The sequence below is a fragment of the Salmo salar genome, chromosome 03, assembly GCF_965601325.2.
Source record: "Salmo salar chromosome 03, fSalSal1, whole genome shotgun sequence".
Classification (NCBI taxonomy): Eukaryota; Metazoa; Chordata; class Actinopteri; order Salmoniformes; family Salmonidae; genus Salmo; species Salmo salar.
Window position 1 is genome coordinate 66,021,401 of NC_138293.1, and position 25,049 is coordinate 66,046,449.

A 25,049-nucleotide genomic window follows, 5' to 3' on the forward strand; every position below is an offset into this window, starting at 1 on the left:
GAGCCCCCAAACATTGAAGAAGCTTTAAAACACTATTCAGCATGATAAAGTTTGAAGCACCAATGACAGCATAAGCATTCCTTGGAAATACATTGCAGACAGTGCTAAAGAAATATGTAATTTCAACAGTTTTGATCAATTATAGCCTACCTGTCTGTCCCCTACCAAAGAAAATTACTTAAAGGTCCAATGCAGCCGTTTTTAACTCAATATCAAATCATTTCTGAGTAACAATTAAGTACCTTACTATGATTGTTTCACTTAAAATTATTTAAAAAAAATAAATAAAACAGCTTCTTAGCAAAGTGCAATTTCTCTAGCAATAATTTTGCTAGGACTGTCTGGGAGTGGTCTGAGTGGGGAGGGGAAAACTGAAAACTATCTCATATTGGCAGAATGGTTTGGAACTCTTTCTTATTGGTCTATTAACTCATTTACTGCCTGGCAAACCAAAACTCCATCCCACGTTAACAGGCTGAAATTTCAGGCGGTCTTTTTAAATAGCTCTAAAGACTAAAATGGCATTATCATAATTTTCACAATTTCACAGTATTATTCTAACCTCATAGTGCTGAAACATACACTGAGTGTACAAAACACCTGCTCTTTCCAGGTGAAAACTATGATCCCTTATTGATGTGACCTGTTAAATCCACTTCAATCAGTGTAGATGAAGGGGAGGAGACAGGTTAAAGAAGGATTTTTAAGCCTTGATACAATTGAGACATGGATTGTGTATGTGTGCCATTCAGAGGGTGAATGGGCAAGACAAAAGATTTAGGTGCCTTTGAACAAGGTATGGTAGTAGGTGCCAGGCACACCGGTTTGAGTGTGTCAATAACTGCAAAGCTGCTGGGTTTTTCATGCTCAACAGTTTCCTGTGTGTATCAAGAATGGTCCACCACCCAAAGGACATCCAGCCAACTTGACACAACTGTGAGAAGCAAGCATTGGAGTAAACAAGGGCCAGCATCCCTGTGGAACGCTTCAACACCTTGTAGTCCATGCGCTGACGAATTGAGGCTGTTCTGGTGGAAAAGGGGGGTGCAACTCAATGTTAGGAAGCTGTTCCTAATGTTTTGTACAATCAGTGTATATAAATGTTTTTGAATGCACTGGTCCTTTAAGAGCCTCAATGTCACACATTTCTGTTAGAAAAACAGACAAAAGCACTTAAATTGCAAAGCAGTTTACACTGTGAGTGGATAAAAATGGGTAGCTAATCAAAAAAACATTGCCTGCTCCCGATAGGTCTTTGTGCACAACTTTTGTTTTTGTCTGAGCATCAGTGCCCCATTGATCATGTGTCCAAAATACAGAAAGGGAGAATGAGCTGGAATCAGAAGTCATTTTATTTGTACTATACTAGTATAGCCCCTTCCCTTGCAATGGTGTATTGATACATAGTATGCCATACATTTTGCACATTGTGTATATATTTTGTCATGCATTTAATTTTATTTTTTACAAACGTAGCACATGAGCTCTTTTCGTACATTTTATACAAACGTAGCACATCTAAGCTCTTTTGTATTAAGACTGTTTGGTGTATACAGTATGCGTACTACTGTATACCCATAATGTGTATATATAGCCTTTTTGTGTCAATAAAAATGGTCATGTACATTGTGTGAAAATTATTCAGTTGTGTTTAGTAAATAAAAACAACCATATCATGTGACTTTTTGTTTATCAAGGAGTTCCAAACACTAACACAGCCACCACTAGGCTTGGATAAGTCACATGCAGCTTTAGAGTTCCTTGAAACACTATTTTCCTCTGATGTTTTACAATTCACACAGGCTTTTTGCAGGTCAATAAAAATGTTTAAAAAAAAACATTTTAATGCAGTTTCTCTAATAAATTGCATTGATGAAGACATTTTATTCCAAGATTGGAAATTATTGAGATTGGAAAGCCAAATTGGTCTACACGGACAAGTTTTGGCCTGGTTTAGATCTTATCTGTCGGAAAGATATCAGTTTGTCTCTGTGAATGGTTTGTCTTCTGACAAATCAACTGTACATTTCGGTGTTCCTCAAGGTTCCGTTTTAGGACCACTATTGTTTTCACTATATATTTTACCTCTTGGGGATGTCATTCGAAAACATAATGTTAAATTTCACTGCTATGCGGATGACACACAGCTGTACATTTCAATGAAACGTGGTGAAGCCCCAAAATTGCCCTCGCTAGAAGCCTGTGTTTCAGACATAAGGAAGTGGATGGCTGCAAACTTACTACTTTTAAACTCGGACAAAACAGACATGTTTGTTCTAGGTCCCAAGAAACAAAGAGATCTTCTGTTAAATCTGACAATTAATCTTGATGGTTGTACAGTCGTCTCAAATAAAACTGTGAAGGACCTCTGCGTTACTCTGGGCCCTGATCTCTCTTTTGAAGAACATATCAAGACTGTTTCAAGGACAGCTTTTTTCCATTTACGTAACATTGCAAAAATCTGAAACTTTCTGTCCAAAAATGATGCAGAAAAATGAATCCATGCTTTTGTTACTTCTAGGTTGGACTACTGCAATGCTCTACTTTCCGGCTATCCGGATAAAGCACTAAATAAACTTCAGTTAGTGCTAAATACGGCTGCTGGAATCCTGACTAGAACCAAAAAATGTGATCATATTACTCCAGTGCTAGCCTCCCAACACTGGCTTCCTGTTAAGGCAAGGGCTGATTTCAAGGTTTTACTGCTAACCTACAAAGCATTACATGGGCTTGCTCCTACCTATCTTTCCGATTTGGTCCTGCCGTACATACCTACACGTACACTATGGTCACAAGACGCAGGCCTCCTAATTGTCCCTAGAATTTCTAAGCAAACAGCTGGAGGCAGGGCTTTCTCCTATAGAGCTCAATTTTTATGGAATGGTCTGCCTACCCATGTGAGAGATGCAGACTCGGTCTCAACCTTTAAGTCTTTACTGAAGACTCATCTCTTCAGTGGGTCCTATGATTGAGTGTAGTCTGGCCCAGGAGTGTGAAGGTGAACGGAAAGGCTCTGGAGCAACGAACCGCTCTTGCTGTCTCTGCCTGGCCGGTTCCCCTCTCTCCACTGGGATTCTTTGCCTCTAACCCTATTACAGTGGCTGAGTCACTGGCTTATTGGTGTCCTTCCATGCCGTCCCTAGGAGGGGTGCATCACTTGAGTGGGTTGAGTCACTGACGTGGTCTTCCTGTCTGGGTTGGCGCCCCCCTTGGGTTGTGCCGTGGAGGAGATCTTTGTGGGCTATACTCGGCCTTGTCTCAGGATGGTAAGTTGGTGGTTGAAGATATCCCTCTAGTGGTGTGGGGGCTGTGCTTTGGCAAAGTGGGTGGGGTTATATCCTTCCTGTTTGGCCCTGTCCGTGGGTATCATTGAATGGGGCCACAGTGTCTCCTGACCCCTCCTGTCTCAGCCTCCAGTATTTATGCTGCAGTAGTTTATGTGTCGAGGGGCTAGGGTCAGTATGTTATATCTGGAGTATTTCTCCTGTCTTATCCGGTGTCCTGTGTGAATTTAAGTATGCTCTCTATAATTCTCTCTTTCTCTCTTTCTTTCTCTCTCTCGGAGGACCTGAGCCCTAGGACCATGCCTCAGGACTACCTGACATGATGACTCCTTGCTGTCCCCAGTCCACCTATTCGTGCTGCTGCTCCAGTTTCAACTGTTCTGCCTGCGGCTATGGAACCCTGACCTGTTCACCGGACGTGCTACCTGTCCCAGACCTGCTGTTTTCAACTCTCTAGAGACAGCAGGAGCGGTAGAGATACTCTCAATGATCGGCTATGAAAAGCCAACTGACATTTACTCTTGAGGTGCTGACTTGTTACACCCTCGACAACTACTGTGATTATTATTATTTGACCATGCTGGTCATTTATGAACATCTTGGCCATGTTCTGTTATAATCTCCACCCGGCACAGGGCCACCCCTCATAGCCTGGTTCCTCTCTAGGTTTCTTCCTAGGTTTTGGCCTTTCTAGGGAGTTTTTCCTAGCCACCGTGCTTCTACATCTGCATTGCTTGCTGTTTGGGGTTTTAGGCTGGGTTTCTGTACAGCACTTTGAGATATCAGCTGATGTAAGAAGGGCCATATAAATACATTTGATTTGAATGTCATACACACTAACTTAAAATGTACAGGATGCAGCCACAGTTCTCACAGTATGACTACATCGTCATCACAGGAGTGATGGGAGTGACACTGACCACAGTACAGTTGTTGGGAATTTATGATCACTTCTCACTCAGCAGAACATGTTTCACTATGGCTTGGCTCCATTCAACATTCATTGTCCATGTCCTCCTCATCCACTGCTGTCCTGTACCTGCATGATGGGACAGGGTGTCTACTGAACCCCAAATGGGTCACCTCAGATGCATGATAGATGTCTCATCATCACAAGGGGAGATCTCCAAGCCCAGTCTGAGACCTGTTTATTAGTCTCTATGTACATGTGGGCTCTTACCTCAGAGCTTTTTGATGGTGATTATTGAACTTCGACACTTAGGACATCTATGCGTGACATCTTTGAAGTTATCAATGCAGAAAGGGATAAGGCAGCAGCCAGCCACACAGCTGAATGAGAATAGACCAGAAAAGATAGTGTTACATTTTGCATTCCATCAGGTGATGTGATTATCAGATATGACACTAGCCCAAAGGCACTGGCTTTTGTTCCAAACTGAAATTTGCATAGTACTGCAGGAAACAAACATCTGGAATGCAGTCTCCAAAAAGCACCTGTTGGCACCTCTACTTAAGAGACCTAAGAAGTGTTCCTATTCTTTGTTAACTGAAATATCCTACTCCCTCCAACTCTAGATGAAGCATAGAGTTGAAAAAACCTCATTGTCGACCTCCTGTCCATTCAAAGATGGCAGACAATTGGTAGTAGCACAGCAGTAAGACAGTGCAGGTCAACTCACCCAAGTACAGACATTGTGACACAGACCAGACAGGCCACATTGCCTATTGAAGTGACAATCTCTGTGGTGATGAACTGTCGACACTGTGGGCACTGGGTCTGAGATGAGCAGGGAGGAAGTTTCTGGATGTCCATGATCACCTCCGGAGCTATGGAGGGAGTGTAGTTGTGACCATATGACATCAGTCATCTATAGGACTAGCGTCTGATCTAAGCAGGCCAGGAAAATAATTGTAGCAAAATGGGGGTACCGCTTGAAATAACCCACAAATGAACAAGTTCACACCTCATTTGACTCTCAGTCCAAGTGACTCACCTGGTATAGAGGGTGGAGCTTCAACAAAGACAACTGAGGGGTCAGGGAGAACAGACACGCCCCCCTGACTGATGATGCACTCTGAAAAGGACAGACAATCATGATCAGAATGTGAGTATTAAGAGAGTGCTGTGTGAGGACAGTATCACCACAATGGAGGTAGAGTAGACACACCTTTTCTATGGTCCTTGGAATGGAGAATGTTATCTTGGCTTTCCTGCAGCGCTCTCTTCTTCTCAGACAGCTCCTGCAGTTCCTGATCAATGCATTGAATCTCAGTCTGCTGCTTGGAGCCCTCTGCTGTACAAAGAGAGGTAATACATGTCTTGGAGGGAGTCAGTGATAGAACACATCAGCCCTGCTGGGTCATAGCTAGAGGACACATCACACAGTACATCCATGCCTGCCATGAGCATTTACTCAGTAATAGCGGTTCTAGACAGTGAATTTCCTCTTTACCTGTGCTATTGCGGTTGGAGCGGTTCCTGAACTCCTGCAGGATGGTCAGCATGTTCCTGCGGTCGATCAGTTGCTGCCTCCTGAATGACAGTTGGTTCATCTCCATGGAGATCCTATCCAGCTCCCTGTGCTCAGAATAGCCAGACATCCTGGGAGCTGAAAAGAACCACCAGCATCAAACATCACAAAAGTGGAACATTTCAAACACCACCAGTCAATGCCACCAACCAAGTAGTCCGGTCTGAAACACATGCCAGTCGCCCAGAGCCTTGAACTATATAGTGTTAGGCCAACAATTCCATTTCTTCAGATGATTGGGTCATGAAGTTAGATACATTCAGTTCAATTCGATCTATTCCTGTTATGCAACACTTGAACGATAAGCCAAAAGAAGACACAGCATTAACTTTATGTATCAATGTAAGCATCAACCTTGCACATCTACAAATACTTCATACCGAGACAAACTAATGTAAGGAGATCACGTTCTGTTTGTACAAGTCAGATAGAATGACGTGACCCAACATTACTAAAAACCAAGAATTCAAAGATAAGAAATATATTTCACATTTTCTCTTATCCATCTTAGCTGCTGCAAATTAAATGATTACTGTAATGAGACAATATAGATTTTTACCTGGTTTCACTGGTTGCTCCCAGATTGCGCTGTGGGAAATGTGATGCTCCTCTATGTTCTCCAGGAAATAGTGAAATATTTTGTTTCAGTTTTCAACAAGGACTACAGGAGATATTTACATATTGTGGTTGTACTCTCACTGTTAGACCAGGCGGCACACCCAGGTCTGGTTAAATGATTTAACGCCAGATAAAATTCTAAAACATTTTCACCGAAATTAAGTGATATTTCAGGGGCGTTTTGGTTGCACTGTAGCCTTTATTCATATTTGAAGTGGCACAATTGTACTGTACAATATGACAAGAGAATATGTCCAAACAATAAAAAATTGAGACCGTACGAAACATTCCACACAATCATATCTACAACATGTAAAAACATTTGAGATGTCAATTGAAAAACCTTTTAGACATCAACTGAATCATGTCAGTGTATGAATATAGTTGCTGTACATCTCCAGGTTGAAACATAGAGGTCTGAAGCAGGACTCCACACGGTAGTGAAATCTGAAGTTAGAAGCATATTGAGCAGCGTTATTCATTGTTCAACTCAATGTATTATCAATAATATTATTAACATAAAATATATATTTAAAAGGGTTGCCAGTGTTATACTCCCATGGGGAGTGCAAGAAATACAAATGTTGAGTCCTTTCAAAATTAGCATTATCTTATTATAATGGAAAATGCCACAGACACATTTTCCAATAGCTTTTCTCTCGTTCACACGGCCATAAAATTGTATTAGTTACAGTCATCATTATAATGGTACCACTTTGCCTGTGAACATCTTTCAGATGAGATCATATTTCAGAAGACTACTGTACCTCCGTTTCACTTCTTCCTCAGTCTCTTCATGAATGTCACCTCATCTCTGTTTCTGATCCCATAACTGACAAGAAAACAATACAAGAAATGTTGTTTTCAGTTAACAAAAGCATCATGTAATAGAGGTCGGCCGATTAATCTGAATGGCCGATTAATTAGGGCCGATTTCAAGTTTTCATACCAATCGGAAATCGGTATTTTTGGACGCCGATTTGGCCGATTAAAAAAAAATATATATATTTTTTAGACCTTTATTTAACTAGGCAAGTCAGTTAAGAACACATTCTTATTTTCAATGACGGCCTAGGAACGGTGGGTTAACTGCCTTGTTCAGGGGCAGAACGACAGATTTTTACCTTGTCAGCCCAGGGATTCAATCTTGCAACCTTACGGTTAACTAGTCCAACGCTCTAACCACCTTCTTTACATTGCACTCCACGAGGAGCCTGCCTGTTACGCGAATGCAGTAAGAAGCCAAGGTAAGCTGCTAGCTAGCATTAAACTTATCTTATAAAAAACAATCAATCAATCATAATCACTAGTTAACTACACATGGTTGATAATATTACCAGTTTATCTAGCCTGTCCTGCGTTGTATATAATCGCTTAGGTACACGTTGCTCCAACCATAAACATCAATGCCTTTCTTAAAATCAATACACAAGTATATATTTTTAAACCTGCATATTTAGTTAATATTGCCTGCTAACATTAATTTCTTTTAACTATGGAAAATGTGTCACTTCTCTTGCAACAGTCAGGGTATATGCAGCAGTTTGGGTCGCCTGGCTCGTTGCGAACTGTGAAGACTATTTCTTCCTAACAAAGACAGCCGACTTCGCCAAACTGGGGATGATTTAACAAAAGCGCATTTGTGAAAAAAATCACAATCGTTGCAGGACTGTACCTAACCATAAACATCAATGCCTTTCTTAAAATCAATACACAGAAGTATATATTTTTAAACCTGCATATTTAGCTAAAAGAAATCCAGGTTAGCAGGCAATATTAACCAGGTGAAATTGTGTCATTTCTCTTGCGTTCATTGCACGCAGAGTCAGGGTATATGCAACAGTTTGGGCCGCCTGGCTCGTTGCGAACTAATTTGCCTGAATTTTACGTAATTATGACATAACATTGAAGGTTGTGCAATGTAACTGGAATATTTAGACTTAGGGATGCCACCCGTTTTGTTTTCGAGATGATAGTTTCCGGATTCGACCATATTAATGACCAAAGGCTCGTATTTCTGTGTGTTATTATGTTACAATTAAGTCTATGATTTGATAGAGCAGTCTGACTGAGCGGTGGTAGGCAGCAGCAGGCTCGTAAGCATTCATTCAAACAGCACTTTCGTGCGTTTTGCCAGCAGCTCTTCGCTGTGCTTCAAGCATTGCGCTGTTTATGACTTCAAGCCTATCAACTCCCAAGATTAGGCTGGTGTAACCGATGTGAAATGGCTAGCTAGTTAGCCGGGTGCGCGCTAATAGCGTTTCAAACGTCACTCGCTCTGAGACTTGGAGTAGTTGTTCCCCTTGCTCTGCATGGGTAACGCTGCTTCGAGGGTGGCTGTTGTCGATATGTTCCTGGTTCGAGCCCAGGTAGGAGCGAGGAGAGGGACGGAAGCTATACTGTTACACTGGCAATACTAAAGTGCCTATAAGAACATCCAATAGTCAAAGGTATATGAAATACAAATCGTAGAGAGAAATAGTCCTATAATTCCTATAATAACTACAACCTAAAACTTCTTACCTGGGAATATTGAAGACTCATGTTAAAAGGAACCACCAGCTTTCATATGTTCTCATGTCCTGAGCAAGGAACTTAAACCTTAGCTTTCTTACATGGCACATATTGCACTTTTACTTTCTTCTCCAACACTTTGTTTTTGCATTATTTACACCAAATTGAACATGTTTCATTATTTATTTGAGGCTAAATTGATTTTATTGATGTATAATATTAAGTTAAAATGAATGTTCATTCAGTATTGTTGTAATTGTCATTATTACAACACAACAACAGCAACAAAAAAACGGCCGATTAATCGGTATCGGCTTTTTTCGGCCCCCCAATAATTGGTATCGGCGTTGAAAAATCATAATCGGCCGACCTCTATTATGTAATATACTCCATAATCACAATGGTGTTTGATCGAAACTTACTCCTTTAGTTTCATTTTGTCATCATCAAGCTTCTCTCCTTGAAATACGAGATGAAAGGTTCTCCATACGTATCTCCTGCACAAGAAAAGCAAAACTGTGTGTGTGTGTGTGTGTGTGTAACTATAGTTGTGGGGACAAGAATTTCCCACAAGAATAGTAAACAAACAAAAATGTTACCAACTGGGGACATTTTGTTAGTCCCCAGAAGGCCAAATGCTATTTCTAGGGGGTTAAGGGTTAAGGTTAGAATTAGTGTTTGTTTTAGGGTAAGGGAATTAGCTAGGGTTTGTTTTAGGGTAAGGGTTAGGAGCTAGGGTTAGGTTTAGGGTTAAGGTTTTCGGGTTAATTTTAGGATTAGGGTAAGGGTTACGGTTAGGGAAAATAGGATTTTGAATGGGACTGAATTGTGTGTCCCCACAAGGTTAGTGTGTGGGTGTGTGTGTGTGTGTGTGTGTGTGTGTGTGTGTGTGTGTGTGTGTGTGTGTGTGTGTGTGTGTTACCAGCTGACGTGCTTTACCCCACCCTCCCGTTGCTGTTTCAGCTCCATGAACCTCTGGATGGCTTTCTTCAAATCCAGCACCATAGCATTCTGCACCACCACTATGGCTGATCAACACACATTGGAATTTCACTTACACACACACAGTATCATTCATTTGACCTGCTCAAATAGAACAAAAATAAGGTATTCTACTTAGAAACATTAGTCAGAAACTCACGCATTACTTCGCCATCCGCTTTGCATACACGGACAGTCATGGCTTGGCCATACTCCAGGGCAACCTGGGAATTCACCTCCTCCAGGGTCACCTGCAGGAGAGCGACAGACAGTAGTGAGACATTGGTTAGGCTGGAGGACTTTACATCATCAAATAGATACATTTCACCAGTATGGATTAGGTCACCAACCTGAATGGGAAGGTCACAGAGTAGAGGGTCCTGTACAAGGCGAGCCAGTCCTTCTTCAAAGATGTCCAGGAATTCAGAGTGTGGCAATGCTTCTTCATCCTCCTCATCTTCCTCTTCAACCTCCTCTGGTTGTTCATTCTCCACTTGGTTCATCTTTCCCTCTGCCTGTCCTAACTCCTCTTCCTTTACAGACAGTCCCTCATCCAGGTGAAGAGACTGGGTCTCCTCCCCCATCATTTACACTGTGAATAGGAGTTTGTAGCTAAAGTTGCTGACCAGTTTATGTTAGCTAGCTAGCTATTTCATGTAAGATTAGCTAGCTAGATAAACTAACTGATTTTCACACCTTATACTCTATTGATCAACGTGTACAGTAAAATATATATTTCGTGATTACTAAAACATACATAAACTGTAGCTTAAAAATAAAGTATATTTGGTAAAGTCTGAAGCTCTGCAATCCATGCTAAAACATTTAGCGACCGGCATGTACGTCACCTACAACATACCGGAGTCAAATAGCCCGAGTGGAGGTTCTGACTTGTACCGATTTGGGATACTGCTATTTCTATCATCATTGCTCCATTTCTAGGGCAATTTTTCTAATATAATACAATATAGTTCACTTTAAATATAAATTATAAAATTTAGCAAAGAACCATAAAGAAAGAGCAGATGTTGTTTCTTACCGAACGTTTTTAGATGTAACAACGTTTCACAGGAGCGTGGAGGTCAACAACGTTGTCAGGAATTTCGTAATTTAGTTAAATGATTGAAATAGATGTATAAACCTAGCTACATTGTGAGATCGGTGCTGACCAATTTAGTCAAAAGAATATGCTTCTGTTTTGTCCAACATGTGGGAATGTGTTGATTGTAGAGGAAGGACAGAAGTGCTATCGATTCGCCTGCAACACATGTCCGTACGTACATAACATTACTAGGAAGGTAAAACTAACTTTTACTTAATTCCTAGACTTATTGCCAAGTAACTGATGTGTCTGTCATGTGTTCTCTCTTACAATGTGTCATTTTAAAACGTATTGATACATTAACATGTCCATCTTTCCCATAGGTAAACAACAGGAAGTATCCCAAACTGAAAGAGGTTGATGATGTGCTTGGTGGAGCTGCAGCCTGGGAAAATGTGGATTCCACGCCAGGTAAATTACCAAATCACCTGTATAATTTAGCTAACATTTCAATCATTCTGTGGTCACTGGTCATCCACGCCTAAAATGATAGAACACTGGCTGGATTGTAGCCCAAAGGCTGGCAGATGGCATAGCTGGATTAGATTTGCCCAGCCTCCTCTGTCCTGTGTCCACCACCGGACCTAAAGAGGACAGGTGGTCCTAATGGGACATATTCACTGTTACTTATAGCCAGGTATGTATTTACTCTAACCCTCGTTTTGTTCTTTAGAAAAATGTCCCAAGTGTGAGCACCCCCGAGCATTCTTCATGCAGATTCAGACAAGATCTGCAGATGAACCAATGACAACGTTCTACAAATGCTGCAATTATGAGTGTGGACATCGCTGGAGAGACTAAACTGGTGTTCAGTTGGATCTCTACTTGAGAACACTAGTTGAGTCAGCTAACCAGGTTTTATAGGGTATGTGCTGTAGCCAAATCTTCTGTTGTCATGCCAGACAGCTTTGTCATAACAGTGAATAAACAGATAGGAGTTTGCTAATAGCACAAACAGACTGGACCACATGGCTTCTAGTTTCCCCAAGCGTGTTGGGGAAACATTAGCAAGAGTTGATGTAATATACACTTCTACCAAATGTGCTTCATACACAAGAGTATGTCCTTACTTTATTTAGCATTGTGATTAGTTAACTTCTCTGTGTTGTGTTTCCAATTACATTCAGAAGTCACTTCCAATTTATAGCTGAAGATACATAATTTATGTTTGAGTAGTTGCCAAATGGCCAGAATCCATTGTTGGAGTCATTATTTTATTTCTCCTAGATGTTTTACATACTATAAAAATGACTGTTTTTGGATTAAAAGAGTATGACCAGCTGATAAATTACTAATAACATAAAATCACAAATACTGGTTTGTTTTGTTAAAATAACTGCACTGTATGCAACAGTAATGACCCAACTCATCATTTAGATGTACATTATACAATTCTTTATTTTTTTGAGGGGGCAACAGACCAAACTAGCTACCAACAACAAAGGCCATCATTGTGTTCAAAGTTAAATACAATTCCTAAACTCTGCTTTTACTACATGTTCTTACACAGCTTCAAGCCACTTCACACTGCATGTAGAAGATTCAAGAGAGTACAAAGTTAGAGACCAGCCTGTGAAACATATCCATAAGAATGCATGTACATGCAGACATACTCCACCTGCCGTCAGTGTTTACTGTATATAATCATGCTGGTTATTGGTAGTATTGAGAGGAGATGAGATCCTACAGATGAGACTCAAATGAAGCAGACAAAAGATCTTGCATACCATACATTGGTGTACTTGGACTGGATCGAACACGTTAATATGAAGCAGGTGATAACATCACTTGAATCTGCATTCGAGATTACATTTCAGCCAAGACTTGGTGACGAACTTGCTTTTGTACACCTCTATCTCTATGGCATCTCAGACTAACATGTATCAGAGCAATAGTGATCAAACCTAGACAAGGAACACTAAAAAGAAAGAGCAGATTGTGGCTTTGAGACCTTAACTTTGCTTTAACAGATGTAGCAGGTTTATGCACAGAAATGCTGAATATGAAAGAATGTATGCAATGAGGTTGAATGTAAAGGACATTCTGTTTATCATTAAATACGTTATGTAACCCATCAAAAAAGGTAGTCAAACACTGGTGAGGGAAAAACCCTCGATGCACTCTACTTTAATTATTCCCTCTGAACATCAACTGACAGACATGACCAGTGAAAGGATAATCTGTTTTGGATTGGGCAGCACAGGTTGACACACATTGGCCTCATGACACAGACTGGACATATGGCGTGAAAGAGGACGAGTGCACAAAATTACAGTGATATTCAGAGCGCTTCATCATTCTAATGTGCTCCTCCAGCAGAGCGGATTGGACTCTGCCAGCCAGGTCGGCTTCGCTCCGTTCCATTCTTATACGGAAAAATACAAGGAAACCTGTTTTTCTCTGGACTGATAGATCAACTAGAAAATCTCAGCCTCTGACACGTGCATGGTTATGGTGCTCGGTGACTGCATGGATGTTGAAGCTCAATGTAGCTCTGCATCAGTGACAGGGGATGTGTTTGTGGAAAGTACAGGATTATGAGTAAAGACCAGCTTCACTCAGACACTTCATTTGACACCAAGCCACATGTAAATTATCCTTAATATGACATATAGTCCAAGTTGTTGACAAAAGTCTTACAAAACTAGCTAGTCTCCTTACCAGTTGGGTCTTAATGGTAATGAAGCTTGGCAAGCAAGGCTATAAAGTAGCTAACTGAATGACAGTCTAAACCACTTAAATAAATAAAAACTACAGTAAAGTCATGGCAATTATGGTTTTATGAATGTATGAAATTTCACATGGGAACTTGTGCATTCGCAATACCATTATATAAGCAGACATTTTCTTCATTATCAAAATTGAATACATTAATATGGACATGACTGGCATTATTGTGCAACAGCTCTAGCAAAAATCACTGGACATCAAGTGACTATCTAAAGCACACAGAGGATTAAAAAAAGACAGTAACACATACTTCTCTCACTTAAGTGAGAAAAACGAAATAAATTAAACTCAGTCTTACCGACTCGAGTTTGTCCTGACAAATCTGATACATGGTTATTTACTTGTAACATTTGAAATGGATATACATTAAAGGTTGTAGAACATAAACATAAAGTAGGTCTCGAGACATGGACGTAACCTTCATTGTGCTCAATATTAACATGTTAAAATACATTACACAATTACAAAAACAACAAAATACTGACCCAGCAATTGCTGACGATTTTGATTAAAGTGACAAATGTTTACAGCTTTCCCAAAGTGTGACCTCTACCCCTCAAGTTCGCACCATAAATGTCAAATTCCGAGCCTTCCCGTAATCAAAGACGTTTTTATAAAGTATGCAAGATGTACCGTGTCCGCAACTCATCTTTTCTCAATTGTTATAGGTTTCTGTTTTTAGATCAAGTTCAGTCCTGTGTGACGTGTCTATCTAGCACTTATCTAAATGCCTGTACATAGCTAGGTAAGTGAGTCTGGACAATATATATAGCAGAGGCGGCTGGTGAGAGGAGCTATAGGAGGACAGGCTCATTGTAATGCCTGGAATGGAATCGATGGAATAGTACCAAACAAATCAAATACATGGACACAACGTGTTGGACTCCATTCCATGGATTCCATTCCAGCCATTACAATGAGCCTGTCCTCTTACAGCTCCTCCCACCAGCCTCCTATGATATACAGTAAGTATAGTGTGTGTGAACAAGTGCTTTAGAAAGTGAGGGTAAAGTTAGGAGGGCTAAATGAAGCACGACACACTGAGTAAATGTTGGAGAAAGAACATAGGCTGCAACTACAACCATGAGGAGTTGTGAGTTAATGTGTGCATAATATATATATACACGTGTCTGTCTGTTGGTGGTTAGCAGATACGCTTGTATGTGTAGATGTAGCCCTTGCAGTAGGGGCAGGTGTGTATCACATCCTTGAGATCATCGATCATACAGGGAATCAAGCAGCAGCCCAGATCACACCTGTGGTAGAGGAGAGAGAGAAAAGAATTTCGAAACAAACCACCAGAGAATACAGACCAAAATCAATAGTCTTATTATAGCTAACAACCCGCTGCTCTATTTCATTTCATTCTGTGGTGTTTGGCCTGAAATCAAATATTTCCTGCCATAGTATATTATTCTGTGTTTATACCATGGTATTGTTGAATACTCGTTTCCAATTGGCTTGAAGGTCATTCTAGAGCGTGCATTATTTCCTTATGACGCATGGTAGAATTCAATGGCTACTTCATTCTTACATGTTCTATGTTTGAGCTGCTTTTGAAAGCAGAAGTTTAATTGAAACCATTATTGGCATTGTTGCATTCGATTTTCATAACAGCAAGCAAGACTGATGGTTTGGTTAGCTATACTTGCAAGTCTGTTTGGTTACCGAGGCAACTACTCTCGCTATAGTGTCTTCAGAAAGTATTCACACACCTTGAGTTTTCCCCAAAAATGTTGTGTTACAGCCTGAATTTAAATTGGATTCAATTGAGATTTTGGCGTCACTGGCCTACACACAATAGCCCATAATGTCAAAGTGGAATGATGTTTTTTGAAAGTTTTTATAAATGAACAGATTGTACCCTTTTTTTTCTTTCTCCCAATTTTCACCTAAAATGACATACCCAAATCTAATTTTTTACATTTAAGTCATTTAGCAGACGCTCTTATCCAGAGCGACCTGTAGCTCAGGTCCTGAAGCAAGGATATGCATATCCTTGATACCATTTGCAAGGAAAAACTTTGTTGCCGTGATAAAAGTGTTTTGTTGTCGTGCACTCTCTGCAAACAATAGCATGGTATTTTAACTGTAGTAGCTACTGTAAATTGGGCAGTGCAGTTAGCTTAAATTCTTGTTAAACTTTCTGCCCATATAAGACATGTCTATGTCCTGGAAAGTTGGCTGTTACTTACGTCATTCTAGTCACATTAGCAACAACCGTCCTGGTTTAGGGACACTGATCCTGTAGAGGTTTTAATCATATTTTTTTATTTTTTTTTAAAGTCGAGTCAATAAATACTCAACCCCTTTGTCATGGGAAGACTAAATAAGTTCAAGAGTAAAATGTTGCTTAACAAGTCACATAAAAAGTTGCATGGACTCACTGTGTGCAACTGTTTAACATGATTTTTGAATGACTACCTCATCTTTTGTACCCCCCCACACACAGTGGTGACCCGTCATTCAGGGCAGGTGGAGCAGAGCTGCTTTGACCCCCACATTTTTTAGCTAAAAAACGGATAATACGTGTCACATATCAGTTTGCAAACAATGTAAAAAAAAATATATATATATATATAAATAATTGAGTTAATAAAGCCACATACAAATATTATATATTTTTTTGCTTTCTTGAGTAAGGCAGCTCCAAAATGCAGGTGTTTCAGCCTAGCTCAGTGCTTTCAGTGGTGGTTGGGCAAGCCAGCGCAAAATACGATGCGTAGGGATTGGTAATGTTCTCTAGTTGTGCCGTGATTGGCTCAGTGTTCTGTTAGAAGTGCCCATCCAAGAAGGCTCAAGGTCATTGGCCACAGATAAAATGATATCAAAGCACATATCTACAGTAGCTTTGATTGGACTGATCATGTCAGCATCATACTTGTAAACATCTTCGCTAGTAATCATCATCATGAATCAAGTCAACGATTTACTGCCAAATCCTTTTCAATCCTTGTCATATGAAGAGAAATAATAGATAAAACATAATCGGTGCTCATCGGCCATAAACATTACACAACAAGTTGGAAATCGCAAATTCAACAATGAGTGGTTTGGAAAGAATCAGTGGCTAACTGCAAGTATTGCAAAGCAATCACTAGCCTGCTATTCAATGGAATGGCCGTGTGGTTCCAAGTCTGTGTTTAAGGGTCTCTTTTCCAAGCTTAAAATTCTAAACATACAACATTGACCATGCTGTCAATCCAGCGTGATTTCTGCCGCGTTCAAAACAACTTAACAAAACAACTTAAGAAAGTAATACTAAGTGTGTGTTGTGTAGTAAGCTTGGGTAGTAGCCCATGTGCCTCACCCTAATAAATCAGTCTATTTCACCTACTGCCCTGACTTTGTGTTGCACATGTAGACTATAACCTGTTTTAGAGAAATGTAATCATTGAATATTGTAAGACCTTTCATTGTCTGCTTATGTGCCCTTTATTTATCCTACGGTTCTGACTTGGTGTACAGAGAGAACACTGTAAGAACGGCCCATGTTCTGAATTCTGCCGCTGTATATTTCAAAGTGCTGAACAAATAGTTATATAGACTTTTAAAGGCAGTAAATGGGGCTGATTGAACTGTTTTGCTGCCAGACAAGGCTCCGCTGATAGCCAGGTGTAGCAGTGGTAAGGTGTTGGGACTGCAGTTGGGACTCTGCTGTTGGGATAGATTTATGTAAGCCCTAACGGTTTGTGGGCACCATTTGTCACCGTTATAGTGCAATTCATTTATTGTTTAGTGTTGTGGCTTTGCTGGCATGCACCCCCCCAAAATATTTTTTTTGCCCCACCAAGATTTACATGCTAAAATAGCCACTGCCCACACATACAGATAATTGTATGGTCCCTTAGTCGAGCAGTGAATTTCAAACACAGGTTCAACCACAAAGACCAGGGAGGTTCTCCAATGCCTCTTAAAGAAGGGCACCTATTGGTAGATGGGTAAAAAAAAGAAGCAAACATTAATAATTTCACCATGCTCAAAGGAATATTTAATTAAACTTTGGATGGTGTATCAATACACCCAGTCACTATAAAGATACAGGTGCCCTTCCTAACTCAGTTGCAGGAGAGGAAGGAAACCGCTCAGGGATTTCACCATGAAGCGAATGGTGACATTAAAACAGTTACTGAATTTAATGGCTGTGAGGATGGCTCAACAACATTGTAGTTACTCCACAATACTGACCTAATTATCACAGTGAAAAAGAAGGAGCCTGTACAGAATAAAAATATTCCAAAACATGCATACTGTTTGCAACAAGGCACTAAAGTAATACTGCAAAAATGTTGCAAAACAATTAACTTTTTTTCTTGAACACAAAGTGTTACGTTTGGGGCTAATCCAATACATTACTGAGTACCACGCTCCATATTTTCAAGCATAGTGGTGGCTGCATCATGTTATGGGTATTCTTGTAATCATGAAGGACTGGGGAGTTTTTCAGGATAAAAAATAAACAGAATGGAGCTAAGCATAGGCAAAATCCTAGAAGAAAACCTGGTTCAGTCTGCTTTCAACCAGACAGTGGGAGATAAATGGTTGTCTCACAATGATCAACAACCAATTTGACAGTTTGAAGAATTTAGAAAATAATAAAATGGGCAAATGTTGCACAATCCAGGTGTGAAAAGCTCTTAGAGAATTACCCAGAAAATACTCACAGCTGTAATCGCTGCTTCTACTGACTCAGTGGTGTGATTACTCATGTAAATTAAATATTTCTGTATTTCATTTTTAATACATTTGCTAACATTTCTAAAAACGTTTTCACTTTGTCATTATAGGATATTATGTGTAGATGGGTGAGAATAAAACATAACACATTAAATACATTTTAAATTCAGGCTGTAACAACAAAATATTGAATAAGTCAAGGGGTATGAATACTTTCTGAAGGCACTGTATCTAGTAAACTTGTTAGCTACTTCAGTGGATGTTGACACATTTCTACCTGCAAATGAACACATTTCTAGCAGCAAATGTGTTCAATTATAGCCATGGTGTGAAAGAGAATCAACTCAGAGCTTTATGCGTTCTCTGGAAAATAATGTAACTAAACATGTCGTGGAACACACCTTCCACGTCGTTTATTATTTTCCATAGAACGCATATCCACTCGTTGGTTATCCCTTACATAACCTCTATACAATGTAGTACACCAATTCTTCCCCTTACCCAACAAAGAAGCAGAAGAGGCAGAAGACAGCGTTCATGAGGCCCACGCTGTGGTTGATGCGGGTGATGATGGGCTGCTGGCAGTGGTGACACACAGTCTGTACGGGTGCTGTCTGGAATATCTCCCCCTGTAGCACGGTCACTGTGGTAGCTGTCCCAGGGGGTGCCAGCACCGTGTGAGCCGTCTGACCTGCCACAGGCCCAAATTGAACGGGCCCCGGGCCAAACTGCCCCGGGCCAAACTGCCCCGGGCCAAACTGCCCCGGGCCAAACTGCCCCGGGCCAAAGTGACCTGGCGGAGGGTAAAAGCCACCTGTAGGGTAAAAACACAAGCAGGTATGTACTGTTTATGTTCTGTATACAGGTGCTCTGCCAAACGACATGTATATGCATTTAGAGTCGCCCATCTTATTTCATTCCCTCTCTAGACCAGTGTATGCCTACCATGTGGTATGGGCATGGCCCCATCTCCTGGGACGTGTGGCGGCAAGAAGCCTGGCTGTAGCGTGGCCTCGTAGGGCGGAGGGCCATAGTCTGGAGGCAGGGGGTGCCCCTGAGGAGGACCCGTCGTTACAGGGGCCGCCGAGCCTGGGAGAGAAAACACAGACAAACAAGGATTTATTAGTGAGCTTTCACAGCAATGATTGATTGAAGAAACATGACTTACGTTGGGCTTAAATCAAGTAAGGCATTGGCCCATTATTGAGAACATGCATCATCATCTGTTACTGAGGCCAGAATAGCCACACTAGGTGCTTTTTCATAGCTTTACAATTCTCAAGGATTTGTTACGTAGTTTGTAACAAATACACTTTGTTGATCCCATTCCTTTGGCTGGTCAAAACAGTATTTTGTTGTAAGGAAACCCAGGGTGGAAGGGGAATGAGACAAATAAAGATTTGTTCACAGACATGGCCTACTGTCAAGGTTTCCCTGGTGATATTTCTCTAGGCCTTTCTCTAACCAGCCACACAAGAGCTGTTATGGGAGGCATTTATGCAAATTCACACCAGTTTCCCTACAGCTAGTCAGCTACAGTGCAAATACTAAATCAGCAGCCCAGTCAAAGAAACCAGATGGTATTTTGAAGTTCACAGGTATGCCTGTGCGTGGTTCGTACCCTGGACTTCTGTCCATTCGTAAAATAGTCTCTTAAAATGTCTCTTTTTGTAGTCTTGTCCCAAACTAAATGTTTTTTCCTCCACATCATACACAATAAGAGACAGTTATAGAATAATTGTACCCAGAACGGCTGGCTGTCCATTCTTCTCCTCGATAAGAGGGGCACTGGGACCTCCAGGGTAGGGAGGAGGGGGGTCGCTGGACATGCTGGCTGGACCTTTGGATGGGGGGGCCTGGGGTAGAAGCTCCACTCACCACTGGCCTTGGACTCACTCAGCCACTCTGTGAGAAGAACACGCACGCAGGCCTATCAGGTCACTGACAGTCAGTTCAATACCCACACACTGCAACATGATACAGCAGCTGTCTCGCACTTCAGCTACTGATGCATTCAAGTAAATTCATTTATTTGTCATTTTGTCTCAGTATTGATTCGTCTAGGTAGACCCTACATCTTTTCAATCAAGTGAATTGGTATGATAAATATGATGGACGCAGACAACATTCAACAGTATAGCTGGATAACGCTGGGTTTAGGCTAGGGCTAGGCTACTGCCTCTGAGGCCTCCAGAATATTACATTTACAGGGATTTAAGACAAAAACAATGGCAATTGCTTTCATTCCACCCTTTACCTAAATGTGTGTTAGGATAATAAACATACGAATGTTTATCATCCTAACATCGTATGTTTATTATCCTAACACACTCACGACAGTAAACATTAGGGAGTTTAGCAATGAGTTGGCAGTCTGACATTAAACAGAAATGACTTCTTAAAGCCACCAATATTTACAGAAAAACAGAACCTATAGCAGCAGGGTGACGAGAAGGGACATTAGTCATGATTACCTGCTGATGACAGTGGGGAGTTTCCACCTACAGAGCCTGCTCTTCTGTCAGGTCCAACAACCTTCAAGAAAAAGGGAAAAGAAAAGACAACAAAAGTTTCTTGCATGTGGTCCTATTGGAAATTGGCGAATGAAAAACACTAACAGTGTGCAGCCATTAACAAGTGCTAGATTAATTATAGACAACTTGCTTCCCTCAAACATTGGTGCATTAACAGTTAGTCTCCAACATCATAATTATAAGAAACTAACACATGCATGCCCATTAAATCAGTCGACTGCATTATGGCATTTCTATGGCTTCAATTCATTCACCTGACAACACAAGCGCTTACCTAAGCTAATCTCAGTAGCCTTTAAATAAAACAAGCACATTGCCTCAAATATGGAGCAGCAAAGCTGTCTGATGTAACCAACTTAGCCTATGTCAATGAGAAATGTAACTCTATAGTCCTCCTTACTACAATTCACTTCAGCATAAAGGAGATTGACTGGCCAAATGACACAAGAGAAGCTGACATTATTGGAACAGTTAAGAACTGGATATCAAATAAAATTGTATTTGTCACATGCACCGAATACAACAGGTGTAGACCTTACCGTGAAATGCTTACTTACAAGCCCTTAACCAACAATGCAATTTTAAGAAAAGAAAAAGAAAAAGAGAAGAATAACAAATCATTAAAGAGCAGCAGTAAATAACAATAGCGGGGCTATATACAGGGGGTAGCGGTACAGAGTCAATGTGCGGGGGCAATGCAAATAGTCTGGGTAGCCATTTGATTAGCTGTTCAACAGTCTTATGGCTTTGGGGGTAGAAGCTGTTTAGAAGCCTCTTGGACCTAGACTTGGCGCTCCGGTACCGCTTGCCATGCGGTAGAAGAGAGAACAATCTATGACTAGGGTGGCTGGAGTCTTTGACAATTTTTATGGCCTTCCTCTGACACCACATGGTATAGAGGTCCTGGATGGCAGGAAGCTTGGCCCCGGTGATGTACTGGGCCGTACGCACTACCCTCTGTAGTGCCTTGCGGTTGGAGGCCAAGCAGTTGCCATACCAGGCAGTGATGCAACCCGTCAGGATGCTCTCGATGGTGCATCTGTAAAACCTTTTGAGGATCTGAGGACCCATGACAAATCTTTTCATTCTCCTGAGGGGGAATAGGTTTTGTCGTGCCCTCTTCACGACTGTCTTGGTGTGCTTGGACCATGTTAGTGTGTTGGTGATGTGGACGCCAAGGAACTTGAAACTCTCAATCTGCTCCACTACAGCCCCGTTGATGAGAATGGGGGCGTGCTCGGTCCTCCTTTCACTGTAGTCCACAATCATCTCCTTTGTCTTGATCATGTTGAGGAAGAGGTTGTTGTCCTTGCACCAAACGGCCAGGTCTCTGGTCTTCTCCCTATAGGATGTCTCATCGTTGTCGGTGATCAGGCCTACCACTGTTGTGTCATCAGCAAACTTAAATGATGGTGTTGGAGTCATGCCTGGCCATGCAGTCATGAGTGAACAAGGAGTACAGGAGGGGACTAAGCACACACCCCTGAGGGGCCCCCGTGTTGAGGATCAGCGTGGCGGATGTGTTGTTACCTACCCTGCCTTACCACATGGGGGTGGCCCATCAGGAAGTCAAGGATCCAGTTGCAGAGGGAGGTGTTTAGTCCCAGGGTCCTTTGCTTAGTGATGAGCTTTGAGGGCACTTTGGTTTTGGTGTTGAACGCTGAGCTGTAGTCAATGAATAGCATTCTCACATAGGTGTTCCTTTTGTCCAGGTGTGAAAGGCACAGTGCGGTGTGCAATAGAGATTGCATCATCTGTGGATCTGTTGGTGCGGTATGCAAATTGGAGTGGGTCTAGGGTTTTGGGATAATGGTGTTGTGAGCCATGACCAGCCTTTCAAAGCATTTCATGGCTACAGACATGAGTGCTACAGGTCGGTAGTCATTTAGGCAGGTTACCTTAGTGTTCTTGGACACAAGGACTATGGTGGTCTGCTTGAAACATGTTGGTATTACAGACTCATATGTCATCTCAGCAATGCAGCGCAATTACCTTGGCTACAGATTAGCCTAACACTTTCCCCTAACAGACTCTACAACAACATAAACCTCACCTGACTACTACACGTGTCTGAAAACAAACACAGCCTAGCCTAGGGAGCAGGACACTGCTATGCCACCAGCTGTCCAGACCTGCCATCCATACTTCGGCCTACTAGGCTTCACTTTCCCAGGTCAGCTGACCAGGCCTGTGAGAGATCACTATGCATGTCAGGGCGTCTCTAATTTGAACATAAGATGATTAGGAGGCTGGCCTGCCTGCTCCAAAACAAACAGTCAGAATGCCAGACAGTGCAATAAAAATAAGCCTGTCAAATTACTGGGTAATCAAAGGCAGTGATAAGGCAGAGGAGAGCTATCCAACCAGTTAGTGAGTGTGATGTGAACACTGATTAAGCTGGAGAAATTACAGGAATGTCCAAGGTATGATAGAAATAAAATTGTACAAATGCATGGCATCTGAATGTAGGCCACAGTTCTATAAGAGCTAGGCTAAGTTAATACCCGTATTTTCCCCAAGGCAACCTAGATGAGGCCATGAATTTGCACTTACCTTACAGTTTAATCAAACAGAACAAGCATTTAGGCCTCGTACATTAGAACACCATCAGATATTCAGAATCAGAGTACAGAACACTTAGGTTTAAGGGACATCCAGAGAAGCTTCAGTCATGCACTTCATTATGTCTGGATATGTTTGATTTGATCACAAACAGTTGAAACAGGCCTTCATTTGTTATAACACTACACTGAATTCCAACAAGGTAATTGAGGATCAATGATGGTGATGTTACAATAAAGTGTAATTGTCAATTTATGTATATGAATGAGCCATCATCATTTTCAATAATTTACCTCTAGTGAGAGGCAACTTTCTAGATAACTTCATCCATCCTTTTCCTGAATCCTCTTGCTACAGAAACGTTATTTACATAGATTATCTGCTCAACTCTCCAGACAATCACTCTTTACGTAATGTAGCTAGCCATCTAGACATCGACACAGTTTATATCAAACATAAATTGCTATCTTAGCTAGCTAGCTCGTCGTTACTGCATTTAGGACTTGTTGACGTGAGAGAAGCCTCGATTTGACTGGATGTTTACATCAGCTAGCTAGCGTTATACAACTGTCTGCCTAGTTAGTATAGTTGCTACTGTAGCTAGTTCAACTAACTAGTTAGGTATCTAGTTAGCTATTATTTTCATCAGTGAAAATGGAACACATTTCAAAAGAACAGTCAAGTAACATGTTTCGTCAGCTAGCTCACATTGAGTAATATCAGTTTAAAACTAAACGGGGAATAACGTTAGCTAGCTGATAGTCTCTCAAATATTGTTTCCTAGTTATCTCTACACGGAATTTACCTGATGCGTTGTCTCTTCCACAAAATTAGAATTAGGTGATGAGGATAGCTATATCCCAAGCCTGTTCGTAGGGAAGTCAAATGATGGCAACCGTTAGCTAGTCTGTTTACCATGGATCTACTCAACATCCGCCTCTTGTGGTGCTTTCACGACAACTGAGAACTCGGCGAAAAAAACGAGGTCAAATCATGACGTCGGAGATCTAGAAAGATGCAGCGTTAAAAACTCGGAAAGAAATCAGTTCAATTCAACTGGGCTTTATTGGCATGGGAAACATGTGTTTACATTGCCAAAGCAAGTGAAATAGTATTTACAATGTTGTTTGTGCTCCACTGGTTGCCCTTTTCACATGGCAACGGGCTACAAAACTTGCTGCTTTGATTGCACACTGCTGTATTTTGCCTAATCGATATGGGAGTTTATCAATGCTTGATTTGTTTTAAAATTCTTTGTGGTTCTGTGGGAAATATGTATCTAATGTGGTCATACATTTGGGAGGAGGTTAGGAAGTGCAGCTCAATTTCCACCATTTTCTTTTGTGGGCACACAGCCGGTCTTCTCTCAAGATCAAAGTCTGCTATGACAGCCTCTCTCAGTACCAAGGCTATGCTCACGGAGTCTGTACATAGTCAAGGTTTTTCTTAATTTTGGATCAGTCACAGTGGTAGGGTATTCTGCCACTGTGTACTCTCTGTTTAGGGCCAGATAGCGTTCCAATTTGCTCCGTTTTTTTGGTTGATTATATTTGGT

At 41.2% G+C, this 25,049-nt stretch overlaps 3 protein-coding genes and 1 long non-coding RNA gene across 5 annotated transcripts; 1 reads left to right on the forward strand and 3 right to left on the reverse strand.

The window, feature by feature from the left end:
• Nucleotides 1-1,334: 1,334 nt before the first annotated feature.
• Nucleotides 1,335-5,185, reverse strand: LOC106601089 (uncharacterized). Its single transcript, XR_014391938.1, has 2 exons — nucleotides 4,925-5,185; nucleotides 1,335-4,574 (listed from the first exon to the last, which is right to left on the reverse strand). It is a non-coding gene; the product is annotated as an uncharacterized LOC106601089 (long non-coding RNA).
• A 1,388-nt stretch (nucleotides 5,186-6,573) lies between these two features.
• On the reverse strand, nucleotides 6,574-11,154 carry LOC106601091 (U11/U12 small nuclear ribonucleoprotein 25 kDa protein). 2 transcript variants are annotated; one of them, XM_014193001.3, is made up of 7 exons: nucleotides 10,929-11,154; nucleotides 10,240-10,481; nucleotides 10,050-10,140; nucleotides 9,831-9,936; nucleotides 9,331-9,405; nucleotides 7,162-7,226; nucleotides 6,574-6,841 (listed from the first exon to the last, which is right to left on the reverse strand). In XM_014193001.3, the coding sequence occupies exons 2-6, from the start codon at nucleotides 10,474-10,476 to the stop codon at nucleotides 7,169-7,171; spliced, it is 567 nt and encodes a 188-aa protein (XP_014048476.1). In that variant the 5' UTR covers nucleotides 10,477-10,481; nucleotides 10,929-11,154; the 3' UTR covers nucleotides 6,574-6,841; nucleotides 7,162-7,168. The 2 variants fall into 2 exon arrangements, with proteins under 2 accessions (XP_014048476.1, XP_014048477.1); XM_014193002.3 differs by lacking the exon at nucleotides 10,929-11,154 and adding an exon at nucleotides 10,749-10,873.
• On the forward strand, nucleotides 10,937-12,303 carry LOC106601092 (DNA-directed RNA polymerase III subunit RPC10). The gene is made up of 3 exons (XM_014193004.3): nucleotides 10,937-11,187; nucleotides 11,315-11,402; nucleotides 11,665-12,303. The coding sequence occupies exons 1-3, from the start codon at nucleotides 11,077-11,079 to the stop codon at nucleotides 11,790-11,792; spliced, it is 327 nt and encodes a 108-aa protein (XP_014048479.1). The 5' UTR covers nucleotides 10,937-11,076; the 3' UTR covers nucleotides 11,793-12,303.
• A 60-nt stretch (nucleotides 12,304-12,363) lies between these two features.
• On the reverse strand, nucleotides 12,364-24,460 carry LOC106601088 (cell death-inducing p53-target protein 1). Its single transcript, XM_014192999.3, has 6 exons — nucleotides 24,300-24,460; nucleotides 20,873-20,933; nucleotides 20,143-20,303; nucleotides 19,344-19,487; nucleotides 18,900-19,212; nucleotides 12,364-14,977 (listed from the first exon to the last, which is right to left on the reverse strand). The coding sequence occupies exons 3-6, from the start codon at nucleotides 20,225-20,227 to the stop codon at nucleotides 14,866-14,868; spliced, it is 654 nt and encodes a 217-aa protein (XP_014048474.2). The 5' UTR covers nucleotides 20,228-20,303; nucleotides 20,873-20,933; nucleotides 24,300-24,460; the 3' UTR covers nucleotides 12,364-14,865.
• Between the last annotated feature and the right edge of the window lie 589 nt (nucleotides 24,461-25,049).